General features: G+C 45.4%; 1 protein-coding gene across 1 annotated transcript in view; it reads right to left on the bottom strand.

Moving 5' to 3' along the window:
* The window catches only part of tns1b (tensin 1b), an 88,049-nt gene that overhangs the window by 46,093 nt on the left and 20,895 nt on the right, over nucleotides 1-21,061 (bottom strand). The window contains exon 4 of the mRNA XM_089002014.1: nucleotides 8,138-8,176. Coding sequence (XP_088858140.1) covers nucleotides 8,138-8,176 — 39 coding nt within the window. The remainder of the gene's footprint in view (nucleotides 1-8,137; nucleotides 8,177-21,061) is intronic.

Below are 21,061 nucleotides of genomic sequence, written 5' to 3'. Positions count from 1 at the left end.
GAAGGAGTTGAATGATTATTAGCTAACTCTTAGCTTAGCTAGTTTAGCTGTCTATCTGTTTGAGTTACTTCCGGGTTGAGTGATTATTAGCTAACTCTTAGCTAGTTAGCTAGCTTTCTATCTATTTGAGTTACTTCCGGGTTGAGTGATTACTAGCTAACTCTTAGCTAGCGAGCTAGCTTTCTATCTGAGTTACTTCCAGGTTGAGTGATTATAAGCTAACTCTAAGCTAGCTAGCTATTTTTCTATTTATTTGAGTTACTTCCGGGTTGAGTGATTATTAGCTAACTCTTAACTAGCTAGCTATCTTTCTATTTATTTGAGTTACTTCTGGGTAGAGTGATTATTAGCTAACGCATAGCTAGCTAGCTATCTTTCTATATATTTGAGTTACTTCCGGGTTGAATGATTATTAGCTAATTCTTAGCTAGTTAACTAGCTGTCTATCTATTTGTGTTACTTCTGAGTTGAGTGATTATTAGGTAACTCATAGCTAGCTAGCTTTCTATCTATTTAAGTTACTTCCAGGTTGAGTGATTATTAGCTCACGCTTAGCTAGCTAGCTATCTTTCTATTCATATGAGTTACTTCCGAGTTGAATGATTATTAGCTAACTCTTAGCTAGTTAGCTAGCTGTCTATCTATTTGAGTTACTTCTGAGTTGAGTGATTATTAGGTAACTCATAGCTAGCTAGCTTTCTATCTATTTAAGGTACTTCCGGGTTGAGTGATTATTAGCTCACGCTTAGCTAGCTAGCTAGCTATCTTTCGATTCATATGAGTTACTTCCGGGTTGAGTGGTTATTAGCTAACTCTTAGCTAGTTAGCTAGCTGTCTATCTATTTGAGTTACTTCCGGGTTGAGTGATTATTAGCTAACTCTTAGCGAGCTAGCTATCTTTCTATCCATTCGAGTTACTTCCGAGTTGAGTGAACGCTGGCGCGTGGCTGCCATTGCTCACCCACAGAAAAACTGATCCTGTTACTGTAAAGTGACCTTGAGAGTTTTGAAAGGCGCTTATAAATGAAATGTATTATTATATAGTATTATTTCACACAAACACAGAAGCTTCTTTCAGCGGGCAAATTACAGCCCACTTGTGGGCTAAAAAGAGCAGCAGCGAGACGCCGGGGGTTTCCTCCTCTCAGATTTTTGCAAGGAGCCTCTTTGGGGGGGTAGGTGGGGGTATCCGGGGCTCTAAATATACACCTTTTCATCTTTCGGCTCGGCCCGCTGTGGTTCAAATCCCCACTTTGGGGCCGCAGCGTGTGGGCATGACGGATGGAGAGCACCCGGCGGCCCTTTTTGTCGAGCATTCAAAGTTCATTTTGGAGACCCGCTTTTCAAAATAAAACGCGGCCAGATATAATGACACCTTTTGCCGTTTTCGTGTTGTCGGGCAGGTCGCCGAGCCGGACCACACGCGTCGGCCGCTCGCAAACCTCACGCCCGTTTTAGAAATGGACAAATTCAGCGACATGAGGCGTCCCATGCCTGCCGTGACCTAGCCGAGCGACGCTAAGGTCCGTCCTGCGCAAAAAAAATAAATCCAAACCGCCTCTCCTCCCTTTCACCAATGTGATTATTCGGAACCGCTCTCGCCGCGGCGGTCCAGAAAACAAGCCACTGAAACAAAATGGAGGCTCGGGCACAAAAGCAGCCTTGTTGCCATTTGCGTTTGGGGTGAATAACGACCTTTCCTTCAGCCGGCCTCTCCGGTGATGATGTCATTGCACTTCATTTGCGGGGGAACAGTTTATAACACTCCAGCTTTCTATCTATTTGAGTTACTTCCGGGTTGAGTGATTATCAGCTAACTCTTAGCTAGTTAGCTAGCTTTCTATCTATTTAAGTTACTTCCGGGTTGAATGATTATTAGCTAACTCTTAGCTAGCTAGCTAGCTTTTGATCAATTTGAGTTACTTCTGGGTTGAGTGATTATTAGCTAACTCTTAGCTAGTTAGCTAGCGTTCTATCTATTTGAGTTACTTACGGGTTGAGTGATTATTAGCTAACTCTTAGCTAGCTAGCTAGCTTTTGATCTATTTGAGTTACTTCTGGGTTGAGTGATTATTAGCTAACTCTTCGCTAGCTAGCTTTCAATCTAATTGAGTTACTTCCGGGTTGAGTGATTATTAGCTAACTCTTAGCTAGTTAGCTAGCTTTCTATCTATTTGAGTTACTTCCGGGTTGAGTGATTATTAGCTAACTCTTAGCTAGCTAGCTTTCTATCTATTTTAGTTACTTCCGTGTTGAGTGATTATTAGCTAACTCTTAGCTAGCTAGCTTTCTATCTATTTGAGTTACTCCCAGGTTGAGTGATTATTAGCTAACTCTTTGCTAGCCAGCTTTCTATCTATTTTAGTTACTTCCGTGTTGAGTGATTATTAGCTAACTCTTAGCTAGCTAGCTTTCTATCTATTTGAGTTACTCCCAGGTTGAGTGATTATTAGCTAACTCTTTGCTAGCCAGCTTTCTATCTATTTGAGTTACTCCCGTGTTGAGTGATTATTAGCTAACTCTTAGCTAGCTAGCTTTAAATCTAATTGAGTTACTTCCGGGTTGAGTGATTATTAGCTAACTCTTAGCTAGTTAGCTAGCTTTCTATCTATTTGAGTTACTTCCGGGTTGAGTGATTATTAGCTAACTCTTAGCTAGCTAGCTTTCTATCTATTTTAGTTACTTCCGTGTTGAGTGATTATTAGCTAACTCTTAGCTAGCTAGCTTTCTATCTATTTGAGTTACTCCCGGGTTGAGTGATTATTAGCTAACTCTTAGCTAGCCAGCTTTCTATCTATTTGAGTTACTTCCTGGTTGAGTGATTATTAGCTCACTCTTAGCTAGTTAGCTAGCTTTCTATCGATTTGAGTTGCTTCCAGGTTGAGTGATTACTAGCTAACTCTTAGCTAGCTAGCTAGTTTTCTATCTATTTGAGTTACTACCGGTTTTAGTGATTATTTGCTCACTCTTAGCTAGCCGGAGTTACAAGAACCGTTCATAACACCCCTGGAAAGTCAGACCATGCGCAACTATTTCCCTTGCCAGGTACAGCGTACAAATCGGCCATTGTGCTCGAGAGCTCCACGTAGTGGCCGGAAACTAAACTGTGGCCTGGCAAAGGTCAACCTTGTTCCCATGGGCGCTTTGCTCTTTGCCTTCCACGGGTCCGTGCTGAGCGTTTTCACTAAAATGGCCGCCCGGGGTTCCAGTAAACAGCGAGAACCACATTACGAGGAATGTGGCTGGGGGTCGGGGGTCAATGTTTATGTTCGTCGTCATAACTCTGCAGTTAGGTTAATGCACTCTCCAAAGAAACGGGACAAATTGACGCCCCGCCCAAAAAATGCTAACAGCTGCTCATGTTGATAAAATGTAAACACACAAGAAATGATCATTCCCTCTAGTACAAGACTGTCAAAGTCTGTTCCAGTGATACCTTGGCTTACGAACTTAATTGGTTCCCAGACAGAGTGTGTAAGGCGAAAAGTGCGTATCCCAAAAATTAATTTCCCATAGGAAACCATTAAAATGAAAATAATCCGTTCCCAGGTCCCCATAAAACATAATTTTCTACTTTCTAATTTTCTATGCCTTAAAACTAAACAAAATATACCTTATTCTATGTATAATAAATGTGGTATGGTATTATAATTAAAGAAATAAACTGTATTGTATAATAAAGTCGTTTTATTTACCTTTGTGATGGTCGTTGATGGCTTGATGGAATGGAGTGGCCGGTTTCTTCAGCATTAAACACTTGATGAGGAACGTAACATTCTTCTTTTCACTATTTTGAGGAACGATCCCTCGTAGGTGCTTTCTCTGTGATAATTTTATCTAGTTCCTCATCAATTGTCTTCTGTTTAGCTAGGTTGATAGCTTTTTGCATCAAGTGTACAGATGGCTCGTGCGGGTTGTTTGTGGAGCCTGATTGATGGGATATTTTAACCTTACAGTCTACACTCTGCCTTTGAACTACAAAAGTTGAAAGTCTCTCACTGTCGTCTGCCTGTCTCTTTCATGTTTAAACCACCTCCCCTCACTGTTCTTGACCAATCACGTGGCTTTAACCGAAGACTGGGGGCGGGGAATAGAGCAGTGGTCCCCAACCTTTTTTGCGCCACGGACCGGTTTAATGGCAGAGACTTTTCCGTAACAAATGGGCTAAACTTGCCGGATCGCTCACAACGACCAACACGGTTCTTTTTCATTTGGAGACGGCGGCGGCGCCATCTTGTGTCAGAGCACAAAAATAGGTCGAGTTTATCGGTGAATGATAAACACAAATAAAGAATTGGATTGCCAAATGGGGATTATGAATAATAATGCATTTCATTTATAAGCGCCTTTCAAAACTCTCAAGGTCACTTTACAGTCACAGGATATGTTTTTCTGTGGGTTAGCAGCGGCAAGCCAAACGCGCCAGCGTTCACTCAGCCTTAAAGTAACTCAAATAGAAAGAAAGCTAGCAAGCTAGCTAATAGAGAGCTATCGAGATAGCTAGCTAGGTATATACCGTATATAATAGATCCTTTATAGATAGCTAATAGAGAGCTAATAGATAGCTATCGAGATTGCAAGCTAGCTAGATAGCTCTATAGCTAACAGATAACTAAAAGATGCTAAATTGAATAAAAACTTCCCAAAAAGGATACTATCATGCAATTTTGGGGGAGATTGGGGAGGGGTTGAGGTACTTACTACTAGATAGCTACTCAGTCAGCTAGATAGCTAGCAAGCCAGCTATTTAGCCAGCTAACAAATAGCAAATAGACAGCAAATACCTAGCTCGCTTGAAATAAGGGACACGATAAGATACCGGGTACCAATATCGTGCCGATATTAAGGCGTCGGTTTCTTGGCCAAGTCTGAATTTAGCCAGGCGGAAGCGGTGAAGGCCCGATTGGGGATTATATAAATCGGTAAGCCCCTTTCAAAACTCTGAAGGTCACTTTACAGTCACAGGATATGTTTTTCTGTGGGTGAGCAGCGGCAGCCACACGCGCCAGCGTTCACTCAGCCCGGAAATAACTCAAATAGAAAGAAAGCTAGCTAGCTAGATAGCTAGCTAATAGATAGCTATCGAGATAGCTAGCTGGTTATATACTGTATATAATAATAATAGTAATAATAATAGTTATATACTGTATATAATAATCATTAATAGATAGCTAATAGAGAGTTATTAGATAGCTATCGAGATTGCTAGCTAGCTAGATAGCTCTATAACTAACAGATTACTAAAAGATGCTAAATTGAACAAAAACTTCCCAAAAAGGATACTATAATGGAATTTTGGTGGCGATTGGGGAGGGGTTAAGGTACTTACTACTAGATAGCCAGCCAGCTAGATAGCTAGCTAGCAAGCTAGCTATATAGCCAGCTAATAAATAGCAAATAGAAAGAAAATAGCTAGCTTGCTTGAAATAAGGGACAGGCAAGACAGGCAAGCCGGTGTGTCAATATCAAATTTAGCCAGATGGAAGCGGCGAAGGCCCGATTGGGGCTTATATGAATCGGTAAAGGAAAACAATCGACGGAAGATTTTTTTCCGATCTTATCTTTTCTGAACGACAAACGCAGCATAAATTGCAATTCATTGCTTCGTTATTAGTGCCGATAAATGGTCGGCACTGCCGGAGCGGGACTGATTCCATGTGCTGTTTAGATAAGATTTGTCCATAAAAAGTCAAAGGCAAAATTCCCAGCGTAATGTCAACATTCCCAACATTTTCTTGTTTAGAAATCCGTCCGCAGGCAAATCGCTGGTCCGAGTGCCAACAAACACGCAGCCGCTCTCACGCGGCCTGCAAATGTCGAATTGGGGGATGGGGGAGGGCAGGTCGGGTTCCCATCCCCTTCGGTTCAACTCTGGGATCCCTCAAGGCTCTCCCTTGGGGCCCCTGCCTCCCTCAGAGCGTGGCCTTCTTCTCGGTGGGAAAAACTTCAGGGTGTCCGGGCTGCCCCTTCGAGATAAGGTGAGAAGATCGGTCATCCGGGAGGGGCTCAGAGTCGAGCCGCTTCTCCTCCACATAGAGAGGAGCCAGATGAGGTGGCTCAGGGATTTGATTATGATGCCCCCTAGACGCCTCCCTGGTGAGGTGTTCGACCGGCTCCTCCTCCACATAGAAGAGGAGCCGGATGAGGTGGCTCGGGCATCTGATAATGACGCCTCCCTTTGTGAGATGTTCGACCTTCTTCTCCACCACATAGAAGAGGAGCCAGATGAGGTGGCTCGGGCATGTGATTAGGATGCCCCCTGATCGCCTCCTTGGTGATCGACCGCCTCCTCCTCCACATAGAAGAGGAGACAGATGAAGTGGCTTGGGCATCTGATTAGGATGCCTCCCTGGTGAGGTGTTCGACCCGTTTCTCCACCACATAGAAGAGGCGCCAGATGAGGTGGCTCAGGGATTTGATTAGGATGCCCCCGGACGCCTCCTTGGTGAGTTGTTCCTCTTGCTCCTCCTCCACATAGAAGAGGACCCAGATGAGGTGGCTCGGGCATCTGATTAGGATGCCTCCTGGATGCCTCCCTGGTGAGGTGTTCGACCTGTTTCTCCACCACATAGAAGAGGAACCAGATGAGGTGGCTCAGGCATGTGATTAGGATGCCCCCTGGATGCCTCCCTGGTGAGGTGTTTGACCTGTTTCTCCTCTACATAGAAGAGGATCCAGATGAGGTGGCTCGGGCATCCGAGTAGGATGCCTCCTGGGCGCCTCCCTGGTGAGGTATTTGACCTGTTTCTCCTCGACATAGAAGAGGATCCAGATTAGGTGGCTCGGGAATATGATTAGGATGACCTGTTTCTCCTCCACATAGAAGAACAGGCGGATGAGGTGGCTTGGGCATCTGATTAAGATACCTCCTGGACGCCTCCCTGGTGAGGTGTTCCGGGCATGCCCCACTGGCAGAAGATTCCGAGGACAACCCAGGACATGCTAGAGAGACTATGTCTCCCCAGCTGGCCTGGGAACGCCTCGGGATCCGTCAGGATGAGCTGGAAGAAGTGGCTGGGGAGAGGGAAGTCTGGGCTTTTCTACTGAAGCTGCTTTTCTACTGAATGTCTCCCTGCCTAAAGCATATTTCCCTTTGGATGGTTTTGGCTTGTTTTCATTTTGGTTTTCCTTGAAAAAAGTCAAATACCACGTTGGTGCGTCATGGGTATTAGCATCTTTGCGTGAAACGTAAGACACGTTGGGAAACGGCGTCCTTGGGAGCAAACCAAAGTGGACTGTGTGTGTGTGAACATGTCGATGTTGTGGGAGGTGGGCCGAGAAGCACTGGAGGGTGGGGGGTATTGGCTCGGATTTGTCAAGCATCCAAAAACCTTTCAAACGTGAAAACGTGCAAGAACAAGCGTGAGCGGCCCGTACGTTTCCCCCCGATGACCAAAAAAGGCAAAGCGGCCGGCGGGCTGTTTTGACTTGCCTTCAAATGCACTCGATACTCGGACACCGTACCGCTTCCATACTTAGATGAAAACATGTCATTGGCATACGGCACATTTCTCCACTGTGAGACTAATAAAGGCAAATCCAATCCAATCCAATTCCCGGAATGCGCTTCACTCCACGCGTGTTTAACTCATTGGCTACCATTCCCGAATTGATTCTGGAATTGAAAAGTGTAACGTGAAGCGCCATTCCCGAATTTTGTTTTTTCTTCTGGGAGGTGCCGGTAAAGCGCTGGTCAGACTTCTGGCAATGTTTTCCCTCCCACAAGGGGGTGGCATTTGCCTTTTGTCCGTGTTAGCGCTTTGTTACAACTTCAACTGTTGTTCAAGCACTATCTATATCAATATGTATTGTATTTTGTACATTTGCCCCCATTTCAAGCTCAGATAACTCCAGACCCATGTAACTTAGGAATACAGTACTACAGTAGATGTTGCCGAGACGGTATCTGCATTGTATAACTACTGTACTGAGTGTAGTCACGCAGTAGATTGCAGTACGAGTGTGTGACATGCTGGCTGGCCAAAATTGTAGTACGCGTTGCCGGCTGCTTGCGCGTTGCGGTGCCAGGCATAGAATTTTTTTACAAAAGGGTCTGGCGGTCGTGGTCGTAACTCGGATGTTATCTGTATTTCTAAACGGGAGCGTATGTTGACCAATGAAAACAAAGTTCACTTACCAGCTCGTAGTTGCTGACTGGGACACAAGACGACGACACCTGAAACAACAGAAAAATTGGTCACATTGGAAACAAAAACAAGAAAATTGTGTTTTGTCAACATCTGGACTTTCTACGGCCCAGATGGCTGACGCGGATCTTGATAAAACCTCCAGCGGCAATGACGTCCGTACGCCTGACAATAACCATCCATCCACTGGAAACCAGCGAGGCGTCCACAGCGATGACAACAACAACCACGCAAAAAAATGATAAATAAAGTGATACCTTGGCGTACAAACTTAATTGGTTCCCAGACAAAGTGTGTAAGGCTAAAAATGTGTATCCCAAAAATTAATTTCCCACAGGAAACCATTAAAATGACAATAATCCATTCCCGGGTCCCCATAAAACATAATTTTCTACTTTCTAATTTTCTAAGCCTTAAAACTACACATAATATACCTCATTTTATGTATAATAAATGTGCTATGGTAATATAATTAAAGAAATAAACTGTATTGTATAATAAAGTTGTTTTATTTACCTTTATGATGGTCGTTGATGGCTTGATGGAATGGAGTGTCCGGTTTCCTCAGCATTAAACACTTGATGAGGAACGTAACATTCTTCTTTTCACCACTTTGAGGAATGATCCCTTGTAGGTGCTTTCTCTGTGATAATTTTATCTAGATCCTCATCAATTGTCTTCTGTTTAGCTAGGTTGATATCTTTTTGAATCAAGTGTACAGATGGCTTGTGCGGGTTATTTGTGGAGCCTGATTGATGGAAATTTTAACCTTGCAGTCTACACTGTGCCTTCGAACTAGCAAAGTTTAAACCCATTTTGTCACTCTCTCTCTGTCGTTTGCCTTTCTCTTTAATGTTTAAATCACCTCCCCTCACTGCTGCGTTCTTGACCAATCATGTGGCTTTAACCGAAGACTGGGGGCGGGGAATAGAGGACCAAAACAAGCTGGCTACCATTTTTCTTGTTAGGAGAACGGGCTTGTTTGCGAACGACACACCACTCATTGTGGCAGCTCCGTGTGTATCCCGAAAAATAGTTCGGATGCCTTTGTAAAATTTTCATGAATTTAATGTTCATAAAGCGAAAAGTTCGTAAGCCATGGGGTTCGTAAACTGGGGTATAACTGTAAATCAAAATAAAAAAAATCTACTCCAACCTGTTTTGAAAATAAACTGGTGAAAATGACAATGTTTCAAAGTTGTCCTCACCGCGACGTGATTACAGGGCCAGGGAACGTTGGGAAGAACACGACTAACTTGACGACTTTTTCACTCAAACTGCCGTCCGTCCATCCCTCGGACAAAGTCCAATGACCAGCCTGACCCCCTGTCACCCCCCCCCCCAAAAAAATAAAAATAAAAGCAACCCGGCAGGAGGTTGCGCAATGGGGGTGATCTGGCAAGCATCCATTGACACCATGGCAATCGTGCGACTCTCAGGACGGATGGACAGGAAACTGGTAGCCATAATTGGCCTCCGGGGGAGGGGGTTATGGGGGGAGGCGAGCCAGGGCTATCAAGACAAATTGCGACCAATGTTTCCTGTCTGGAAACATTTTTTTTGTGTTGTTCATGTACGTAGTTGGAAATCCAAGCCAGCCGTCTAATTTGCGGTCAGTTGTCAGGCGGCGCTAATATAGCTAACCAGAACCAATCAATCCGACGTCCAATTGGGCGGTCTGAGTCGGGGGGGGCTGTTATGAATTTGGGGAAACTATTAGAATATTACCCCCCCCCCCCCCCGCACATTACACATAGTGCGTCAAAATCAATGACTGTTATTGTGGTTTCCATGAGACAATTGGAAATTTTGGTTTAGCAAGCATCATGTATGCTTGATTTAGTAAGCTATCTCGCTCACTAACTAGCTCTATCGCTATCTAGCTCGCTAATGAGATGAGCATGGAATTTCATCAGTTTGTTTTGCTTTCGCTGGCCGAATTAAATGATGTGGCCGGCCAGATTTAGCCCCGGGGGCCTTGACTCTGACACCTCTGATGTAAGGGATTAGCCAGCTAGATGAACAGAAAGAGTGCTAGCTAGCTTGCTAGATAGATCGCTTGATAGCTAGCTCAATCGTTAGCTCGCTAGCTCAATATAAAAGCATGGGAATTCACAAGTTTGATTTGGTTCAAACTTTAGCAAGCATCATGTATGCTAGATTTCGTTAGCTAACTCGCTAGATAGATCACTCGATAGCAAGCTCAATCGTTAGCTAGCTAGCTTGATAGATGAGCATGGAAATTCAGAAGTTCGATTTGGTTTAGAGCAAGCATTATGTATGCTCGATTTAGTTAGCAAGCTCGCTTGCTAACTAGCTCGCTTGCTAACTAGCTCTATTGCTGGCGAGATCGCTAACGAGCAAAATCGATAGATGCCCATGGAATTCAATAAGTTTGTTTTGCTTTCGCCGGCCGAATTAAATGATGTGGTGGCCCAGATTTGGCCCCTGGGCCTTGACTTTGACACCTGTGATGTAAGGGATTAGCCAACGATCATAATAGATATAACATTAGCTAGCTAGCTCTCTAACCAGCTCGATTGCTAGCTAGCTCGCTAATGAGTAAAATCGATAGATGAGCTCTCCCGGGCCAAATTAAATGATGTGGTAGCCCAGATTTGGCCCCTGGGCCTTGACTTTGACATCAGTGATGTAAGGGATTAGCCAACGAGCTGACTTGAAAGAGTGCTAGAGAGCTAGCTCGCAAAATAGCTCGAACGCTAGCTAGATCGATCGCAAGGTAGCTCAATCCCTAGCAAGGGTGGTGTAAACAATGTAAAATGGGCGCATGCAAGATCCCTCGTGAACGGCGACACAGAGTCTTTGTCTGCGCTTTGGCGTGCATGCGTGGGAAGGAGGCCGCGCCTGCAGCGCCTGTTGATGCTATCGAGAGTATTCAAATGACTGGAATATAATCAAGGATAATTGTGTTGCCGCATTCCGCGCGTGCTTGTGTTAACGACATTAACCCGGGGCCTGTTTCCTGCAGACCAAGGTCCAGCATGGCGTTTCGGGCTCATCCTTCCAACGCCAAGTCGTGAGTTTCGCTCCTATCCTGGTGCGTAAACAAAAAAAAATGACTAGCATCCGCTTGGCCCAAAAAAGCTCTACTAGGCCCAAAAAAGCTCTACTATTCAGTTACCTTTCCCAACGAAACGGCCAACTGTTCTCTGTTTTTATCTACTTCTGCTGGTAAAAAACTACTGGATATCGGGCAGAGCTATACGATGCGCAAATTCAATCGTGGAATCGTAAACGTAACGCGAGGCCGGCTGTAACTGCGATGACCGACCGTGCCGGACTCTATGTTTAAGGGGAACTGCCATCAAAGAGAAATGGAATCTGGGAAATCACTCCCGATTGGTCACAGAGTCTTTGTCAGGGTCCACGGTTCTACTTTTTGGGCCTGAAACCAGTGTTCCTCTACATTTTCGAGTTCTTTTCCAGATCCTATGATTTGTTTTCAAATCTTTCAAAGGCACCGTACCTCTCCAAGCTACACTACACCTGGAGCCTCTAGTCTGCTGACCAGACACTATTAGTGTCTGGTCACTAAGTGCCAAGAACTAAACGGAGGCTCAGAGGGGATGGAGACTTTTCTGTTGCTGGTCCCAATCTCTGGACTGACCTGCCACTGAACATTTGGCAGGCCTCCTCACTGCCCATCTCTAAAACCCGCCTCTTTACAACTCATTTGACTCTGCATGATTCAGATTTGATCTTAGTCTTACCCTCTGGTGGTGGTGGTCTACTATCTTTGCGACTATTTCATTGCCTGCATATGATCGTTGCCCATGTACAGCACTTTGTCTGCAGCTTGTCTGTCTGAAAGTCCTCGAGAAATACACTTGAGTTGACTTGAGAGTTGAGTTATCGGAAGAAGCAGCCGATGTTCTACCGCGGATGAATGGCGAATGGAAAATGCGCCGTTTATTTTGTTGGTGAAAGAATTGAGGTAAACTGCTTTTGGAGAGGTTTGGTGCTGTCGCAGGAATACCAACTCCAACGATGCGGTTTTGGTAAATTAAGCCAGATGGCATTTTAGTCCTCCCGAGAAATTGCACTTGAGGGTGATTCTGCGCAGCGGCAACGAAATACGGAACTGCGTATGGATGGGGACGTTCTCTCCGTCTTGGGGAGGCCGTGGCACCATGGAACCGGGCCAAATGGCCAAGGACGGGCGGGGGCGGATCTGCGGAAGGCTGCCCGTTATCAATCGGGCAATTTGGAGTGGGTTATCGACTAGGTATTGCCCTTCTCTCAAAACATTGTAGGTTTCGAATTGGTGAAAACGGAGACGCGGTTCCGACCTTGCTGAGCTCTGTCTTAGCTCACCCGGTGGAAATTTCACCCTTTCCGGGCCTCATTAGAAAACCAAGAAAGCCTTTAAACATCTTCCGTTTTGCATCCCCGGGCCAGTAAAAACATTTTTCCGTGTGATGTCATCGGGCCAGCTGCTTGGGAGCCGAAAGCAACGTGCGGATGCAGCAGGACGGGAAAGAAGGACGTGCGAAATAAAGGCCTGTCGGTGGTGCGGCAGCAATGGGCTACGTTTGCGTCGCAAAACCTTTTCACTGGGATGCTTGCGAGTTTTCCACTTCCACACGAGATTTGTCCACTTCGATGTGAATCAAAGTGCCGTGAATCTCTGCGGCTGACCGACGTCCTGAACGGAGACGAGCATCGGAGACGAGCGCATTTTGAGTTTAGGACAAGCTGAGGCGGGTCCGGGCTGCTGTCACGGCCCGTTTGAATTGTGTACTTGGTGTTTGTGTTTGGCTTGGCCTTTCGGAATCCTTTTGTTTTTGCCGCCGGTCGCTTTCGCTGTTCGTATGTTCCATTTTTGACAGTAAGCTCCGGCGTCTATCGCTCGATGTCATCGTCCATCGTTTAAGCCAAGGGTGTCAAAGTCAGGTTTTTTGGGAAGTTAGGGTTTCCTTTCGGGGGCCATTAGGAAATTAGAAGCAACTCATCAATAAGATTATCAGTCACAGATCCAAAAACCTTTGTGAGACATCCGATGGAGCCCAAACATTCAGACAGGGAATTCTGTCACAATCTGTTGTCGATTGACGACTTCCTGAACCAAAATCCGAGAGATCCATCACTGGCACACACACACAAAACAGAAGAGCCGGGGGTTGAAATGTGCCCGAAAGAACAGCGAGACAAGCCGCAAAAATTCCAGGACAAGGTTTTTATGACCCGATGAGATGAAGACGAATGCGAGGCGGTGGAAAAGATCTGCTCATGATCCCAGACATGGAAGCCCGTTGGCTGAAACAGTGCCAAACTATGACATCATGCCTTTGACCAAAATCCCCTCGCAACAGGGACACGTTTCAAGAAAAATCCCATCCCAAAACCGGTTCAAGACCCAGTTGGCCCCGTCGAATCACGGAGAGGAACCCCAAGAGAATCTTTGAATCCTGCGCTCCGAATCTGCCGGATGGAATGGGCAACGTTTGTGACTGAAAGGTGAGGGACAAGAAGGAGAGCCTCTTGGTTGAAACCAAGAAACCTGAAACCAAGAAATCCAAAATCAAGTAAACCCGAAACGTGAGTGAAGAGAGCTTGACGCTTGACCTGTTCAAACATCAACTCAGTGACGTCACTTCAGGTCGGTTATGCTATTCATTTAATCGACGGTACGGAGACTGTAATCCGGGAACTGGCGCTTCAAATCACCCCGACATAGTTCATGTTTTGACTGAACCAAAGCCCCGACTCCAAATCTGTGCCGATCGCCAACACATAGCGACGCGGTCACGCCATCTGCTGACATTTGATGGTCATGACATCAGATTAGACCATTTTAGACCAACGGCAGGAAAGGCTTGGCTTCCACTGGACTGTTCCAGATGTGGATGGATGGAAGTCATTTTCAGAATCAGAATCATCTTTATTGGCCAAGTATGCAGAACGCACAAGGAATGTGTCACGCTGCACTAGTATCATCCTCAAAAAATTGCAAAGAGGCACTAGACAGTTCTATTTGGGTTACTGAGCAGAGAGTTCATGGCGACGGGGGAAGAAGCTATTTAAATGTCTGATGGATTTGGTGCAAGTAGCGCCTCCCTGAGGTGGTGGGCAGGGTGTGGAGGGTCCAGTAGGCGCCCTTGTTTGGATTCTTGCAGTGTGCAAGTCCTCCAGAGTGGCTAGGGCAGTGCCAATGATTTTTTTTCCCGCCATCCTAAATGTCAGTTGACGTCGGATTTTGTCTGTTTTTGTGGCGGCCCCGAACCAAACCGTGATGGAAGAACACGGGATGGATTGGATGACAGCCATGTCGAAATGTAGTAGCAGCTCCTGTAGCAAGCCATGCTTCTTCTTTAGCAGCCTCAGGAAGTCCATCCTCCGTTGGGCCTTTCTCAAGGATGGAGTTGCAATTTTCAAGATGAATTTTCAAATGAGCAACATTGAAGCGGTTCTGCCGCATCGGCAGTTTTCTTTGGAGATGGTTCGGGGGACCGAGGAAATATGCAGACTTTTCAATCACCTGACGGAGACGCCACTCATGCCGTCCCAGTCGCCAGGGAGACCACACACCCACACAAAAACTCACGTGCCTCAAGTCCCTACGCGGACATCGGGCACCAAAGTCGCGAAAAAAGTCCACATGGATTTGCCGCCCACGCGTCTGCGCTTCCAAAGTGAGTCTTGACGTGCCCCGATGAACCAAACGGCGAAGAAAAAATCCTCCCGTTCCGTCGGGCAACTGCTCCAAATCTCAGAGTAACTAACGCTGAGCATTTTCAGATTTTGGCAAGTGAAAAAAAAATGCCAAATTTTTGCCACTTCATTGGTTTGCAAATGAGCTCAACTCACCTGAAACAACGCGGTGGCCATCCCGCCTTTCACTTGAGGTGCGATGCTTCTTCTTTTGACCCTCACCCGTCCACTCCACGCCCGCCTTCCTCCCACCTTCCTTTAGCGCTGCATGTTTTCGCTCTGGTGAGGCGAAATCCGCTCAGTGTTACCTTGGTGCGCCGTACAGATGTTTCATTCAAGGGGGGAGTGTGTGTGTGTGTGTGAGTGTGTATAAGCTCCAGGCGAATCGGTCTGGCTCTGGTCACACTCCTCCCTCCTTCTCCTTCCCACTCGAAAAAATGTCCGATAAGAGCGGCAAGAATTCCCGTCCAGGAGGACAATCCGAAAATCCCACAACTGGAAAAGCTACACGGTCCGGAGAAGAGAAGCAAAAGTCTGGCGTGATGGGGTTCTAGCTTTTTTTTGTTCTTCTTCTTCTTCTTCCCTCCACCTCAGTGCGTGTTTGCCGCTTGGGCTTATTCTCCTCCCCTTCTAGTTCGAGACGTACGAGTCATGAGAAAGAGCGAGAGAGAGAGAGAGAGAGAGAGAGAGAGAGAGAGAGAGAGAGAGAGAGAGAGAGAGGAGGAAAAAATAGATTCAAGCTGAATTTCCCATGGACTTGGACTTGGGAAAGAGGGAGGAGGGAAAACGACCATTCTTATCAACGTTTCAAGTTACAGGTTAAATAGAAGCCGACGAAACCCCAAGTACAGTGAGACCTCAGTTTACGAACTGAATTGGTTCCCAAAAAGTGTGTGTATGGTGAAAGGTTTGTCTGCCGAACATTTATTTCCCATAAGAAACCATTAAAATGAAAATAATCAGTTCCCGTGTCCCCAAAAAAAACGAATTTGCCACTAAATAAGCCTTAAAACTACACAAAGTACAGTGATACCTTGGCTTACGAACTCAATTGGTTCCCAGACAGAGTGTGTAAGGTGAAAAGTGTGTATCCCAAAAATTAATTTCCCATAGGAAACCATTAAAATGAGAATAATCCAGTCACAGGTCCCAATAAAACATAATTTTCGACACAATAAGCCTTAAAACTACACAAAATAGACCTTATTTTATAATAAGGTATAAGGTATAATAAATGTGCTATCGTATTGTAATGAAAGAAATTAACTGTACTGTATAATAAAGTTGTTTTATTGACCATTGTGATGGTCGATGTAGCTGCCTCTTGATGATATCCGAGTGAAGTTCCCAGGCTTTCTCGGCGATAATACCCTCACTCACACTGTCCCCCGCTAGCTGCTTTTTGTTCACCCAAATCTACACTATTGCCTGAGAACGTTGCGTGGACAACACAGAAACATACTTAGCCACGCGTAGCAATGGTACTGGGACGCTAAATCACACAAACGCACACCTCGTTAGTATGCGTTTGCATTATTAATATAAAAAGCAAATTAGTGACAGCTGATCATCAGACCAGAGTAACCAAAGGGAAAGTGAAAGTGTGTGGATGCTCTCTGTGCATACATAAATCAAGCCATATAAATAAAAATATTTGACATAGTGTATTTTTTACATGAGTAATTCGTTTTTCACATACGTTTACATGATTTTTGGTAGTTAATTAATTTAAGCAACAACAAAAAACAAACTGAGGAGCCAAAAGGCTGGATCTTTTCAGTGAGCCGAGCCAAAAAGAACCGGCTCACTGAAAAGAGCCACAATTCCCATCACTACACCATATACCACGGCGGCCAACTGTTGCTTCATTGGCTGTTAACGCCGAGGGCCAGGAAGGAAACGAGGAACTGCCGGGGGAGGAAAGTCGAGGGAGCGTGCCGTTTCTGGGCCAAAAACAACACATGCTTGTTTATGGCAGATAAGCCTTTTAATGTGGAGGCGCAGGGAAAGTCACTTCACGCACGTTTCATATCGGGGGGGTCGCTCACTGGGTTGGCCCCATTTGCAACACTCCAAGACCAAAATGGCCGCTGAAGAGCCTCATCTTTGCGGACCAAGTCCAACCGATCCATTCATCCATTTTCCAGACCGCTTCAACCTCATCAGGGTTGCGGGGGGTGCTGGAGCCTATCCCAGCCGTCCTCGGGTACTGAGCGGGGGATACCCTGAACCGGTTGCCAGGCAATCGCAGGGCACACAAGAGCGAAACAACCATCCGGGCTAACACTCACAACCAGAGAAACTTTTTGAGTGTCCAATTAGCCTGCCATACGTGTTTTTGAAATGTGGGAGGAAATCAGAGAACCCGCAGAAAACCCACACGGGCCCGGGGAGAACATGCAAACTCCACACAGGGGGGAGGCTGGACGGGTCTTGAACTCTCGACGTACTAACCACTAACTACCGATCCGTTCAACGAAAAAAAAATCACTTTTGACCAAAATGCGCTCGTTATTGGTGTCAAGGAAGTGAGTTTCCGAGATCCAAAGGTAGAACGAGACGAGGTCGAGGTGCAGTGGTTCTTAAACTTGGTTGGATGGAACCCGAGGGGTTCGCTGGGTCGGTCTTACGGGTTCGGTGGATTCTCTGTCGCAGAGTCTAGTCTGCAGTTCGTGGGCACAGTCATAGCATATGAAACCGGTGGAGATCAGGACCTCCAACAAGACTAAGAACCACTGGTCAGAATCAGAATCAGAAAACCTTTATTCGTACCACAATGGGGAAATTTGGTCCAGGGTGAGGTCCACTTCCACAAGTCTGACTCAGGCTTTCCCGAGCAACGGTACAAGGGCACTACGGGCCAACAGCTGTCCAGCGCAGCCCAGATGTGACGTCCACGTTTGGCCGCGACCTGAACGTCGATTTTTGGATTGTTACTCGTTGTGAACATTCTGCTTTCTTGTTGTAGGGGGACGGGAGGGGTTAAGGGGGGCGGCATTACTCCAGTCAAATAAGCGTCACATTCTGGAACCACACCGTCCGCCGACGCTTTTTGTCAACGTTCAGATCACAGAGTGAAATCAAACGGGAAGCGATCGCGACCCCACCCCGCCACCACTCTGAAAGGAGTTTGGCAGCCTGCTCTCGGCTCATCTTTTGCCACTCGTCTACTCCACCCTGTTGGCCGGGGTCCACATTCTTCCCACAAGTCCTGTTCACTCCATCATGCTGGAGTGTGGGTGTTCCTGTTTGTTTTCTCCCGCGTATCCACGCAGCCCGTCACTGGGACGTGACCGCCGGGTCCCTCGCCGACACAAGATGGCTGACGCTGGGCTTGTACTTTCTTTCTGATTTTTTTTGGGGGGTGGGGGTGTGAGCAAAAACCATGTCGACTGTTCTGCTCTCCTTGAGTGAATCAAACTTCAAATTAGCAGTCAGGCTAACTCCTCTTGAAAAATAAACTGAGTCCGGATGTAGCTTCCGAAGCTCCTATTTAGTCAGCAAAATTTCCAACATGTTCGGAGTAAAATTATCAAACGCAGACGAAAAAGGACGAAATTAGCAGATGCTAACATTAGCTTGACAGCATAGTTGAAAAGTGGCCTTTAATATAAGAGCTTCTATGCGGTGGCCTTCAAAATAAGAGCTTCTATGAGATGGCCTTCAAAATAAGAGCTTCTATGAGATGGCCTTCAAAATAAGAGCCTCTATGAGGTGGCCTTCAAAATAAGAGCTTCTATCAGGTGGCCTTCAAAATAAGAGCTTCTTTGAGATGGCCTTCAAAATGAGAGCTTTTATGAGATGGCCTTCAAAATGAGAGCTTCTATGAGATGGCCTTCAAAATGAGAGCTTCTATGAGATGGGCTTCAAAATAAGAGCTTCTGAGAGATAGCCTTTAAAATAAGAGCTTCTATGCAGTGGCCTTCAAAATAAGAGTTTGTATGAGTTGGCCTTCAAAATAAGAGCATCTATGAGATGGCCTTTAAAATAAGAGCTTCTATGAGGTGGCCTTATAAATAAGAGTACCTAATCTAACATGAAACACAATAAAATCATCTTTATTGCCAAGTATGTGGAACACACAAGGAATTTGTCTCTGGTAGAACACGCTGCACTAGTATCATCGTCAAAATATGGCACTAGACATTTCTATTTGAGTTAGGGTTTTAATTGCGACGGGGGAAGAAGCTGTTTTAAATGTCTGCTGGATTTGGTGCGCACAGATCGGTAGCGCCTGCCTGAGGGGAGTCGCTGGAAAAGGTGGTGGGCAGGATGCGGAGGGTCCAGCCTGATTTTCAGAGACCCTTGTTTCGATCCTTGCAGTGTGCATGTCCTCCAGAGTGGCCATGGCGCTGCGAATTGTTTTTTTTTTTTCCCGTCGTCCTAACTGTCCGTTAAAGTCGGATTTTGTCCGTCTTCATCGCCGTGTGAACTTTTGGTGACAATCCCAAAACCTTTTTCACATCCAGATGCAAATAAACACGTGCATGTTACGAACATTTTCACACACGCCCTGCCAAGTGACTCACACGTAACAGCAGCTCCAAAACATTGTAACAGGTTTTGGGGAAACCCCCCCTCCATCCCCCTCAAAATGGAGGAAACCCCGTCCATATTGGATGGCCGTCAGAAGAGCACTAAAGACCCCCCCCCCCCATTTCCAAGCCCCCAAAAAAATCTCCAGCAAGCTAGGATGCACTTGCCGAAGAACCCAGTTATTGCATGCGTATTTCTTTCAGTGTAAAAAATACACTATGTGAAATATTTTTTTTTATATGGCTTGATTTATATATGCACAGAGAGCATCCACTAACGTTCACTTTCCCTGTGGTTACTCTGGTCTGATGATCAGCTGTCACTAATTTGCTTTTCATATTAATAATGCAAACGCATACAAACGAGGTGTGCGTTTGTGTGACTTAGCGTCCCAGTACCAGTACGCTAAGTCGACCATTGCTACGCGTGGCTAAGTGTGTTTCTGTGTTGTCTAAGAAACGGTCTCAGGCAATAGTGTAGATTTGGGTGAACGAAAAGCAGCTAGCGGGGGACAGTGTGAGTGAGGGTATTATCGCAGAGAAAGCATGGCAACTTCACTCGGATATCATCAAGAGGCAACTACATCAACGACCATCACAAAGGCCAATAAAACGACTTTATTATATAGTACAGTTGATTTCTTTCATTACAATACAATAGCACATTTATTATACATAAATTAAGGTATATTTTGTGTAGTTTTAAGGCTTATTTCGTCGAAAATTATGTTTTATTGGGACCTGGGAATGGATTATTCTCATTTTAATGGTTTCCTATGCGAAATTCATTTTTGGGATACACACTTCGCCTTACACACTGTCTGGGAACCAATTGAGTTCGTAAGCCAAGGTATCACTGTACTCTGTGTAGTTTTAAGGCTTATTTAGTGGAAAATTCTGTTTTATGGGGAAATGGGAACAGATTATTCTCATTTTAATGGTTTCTTATGGGAAATAAATGTTCGGCAGACAAACCTTTCACCATACACACACTCTCTGGGAACCAATTAAGTTCGTAAACTGAGGTCTCACTGTACTTTTGTTCGTAGGCTTCTATTTAACCTTTAACTTGAAACGTTGATAAGAATGGCCTTTTTCCCACCTCTAGGTAGATTGCAAGCTAAGATGCACTTGCCGAAGAACCCAGTTAGCATGTAAGGTCAGTAAATGACCCCCCTCCTCAAATCACCCTGATAGCGATCAGGAGGAAGACCATCAGAGCCCCTCCCTTGCTTGTCATCTCTCAACCTTGTTAGCAAAATTGTTTCCTGTGGAGGCCGTGACACGTTCCTCGGAAATGTTTACAAAAGGAAATGCCGCTGTGATTTAAGCGAGGGAGGCGTGGAATGTTTGATTTATGTATACAGAGCCGCTCAAAGTATGCTGCAAACGCTGGAATAACTCAATAGCTACTAGCTAGCTATTAGCTAGCTATCTACCTAGCTAGATAGATGGATAGATAGATAGCCATATAGCTAGTCAGTTAGATAGCTATCCAGTGGTCCAGACAGATAATAGCTAGCTAGATAGATAGACATCCAGACAGACAACATATAGCTTACAGATAATAAATAGCAAATAGATAGCAAATACCTAGCTAGCTAGGCGTTCAGCGTTCACTCAACCCGGAATAATTCAAAGAGATAGAAAACGAGGCAGCTAGCTAATATATAGCTAGATAGCTAGTTATCTAGATAGACAGATAGC

Source organism: Hippocampus bargibanti, linkage group LG08, assembly GCF_051943395.1.
Source record: "Hippocampus bargibanti isolate YZ-2025 linkage group LG08, ASM5194339v1, whole genome shotgun sequence".
NCBI classification, from domain to species: Eukaryota; Metazoa; Chordata; class Actinopteri; order Syngnathiformes; family Syngnathidae; genus Hippocampus; species Hippocampus bargibanti.
The sequence above is the reverse complement of the archived record's forward strand: the minus strand, read 5'-3'. Positions and strand labels throughout refer to the sequence as shown.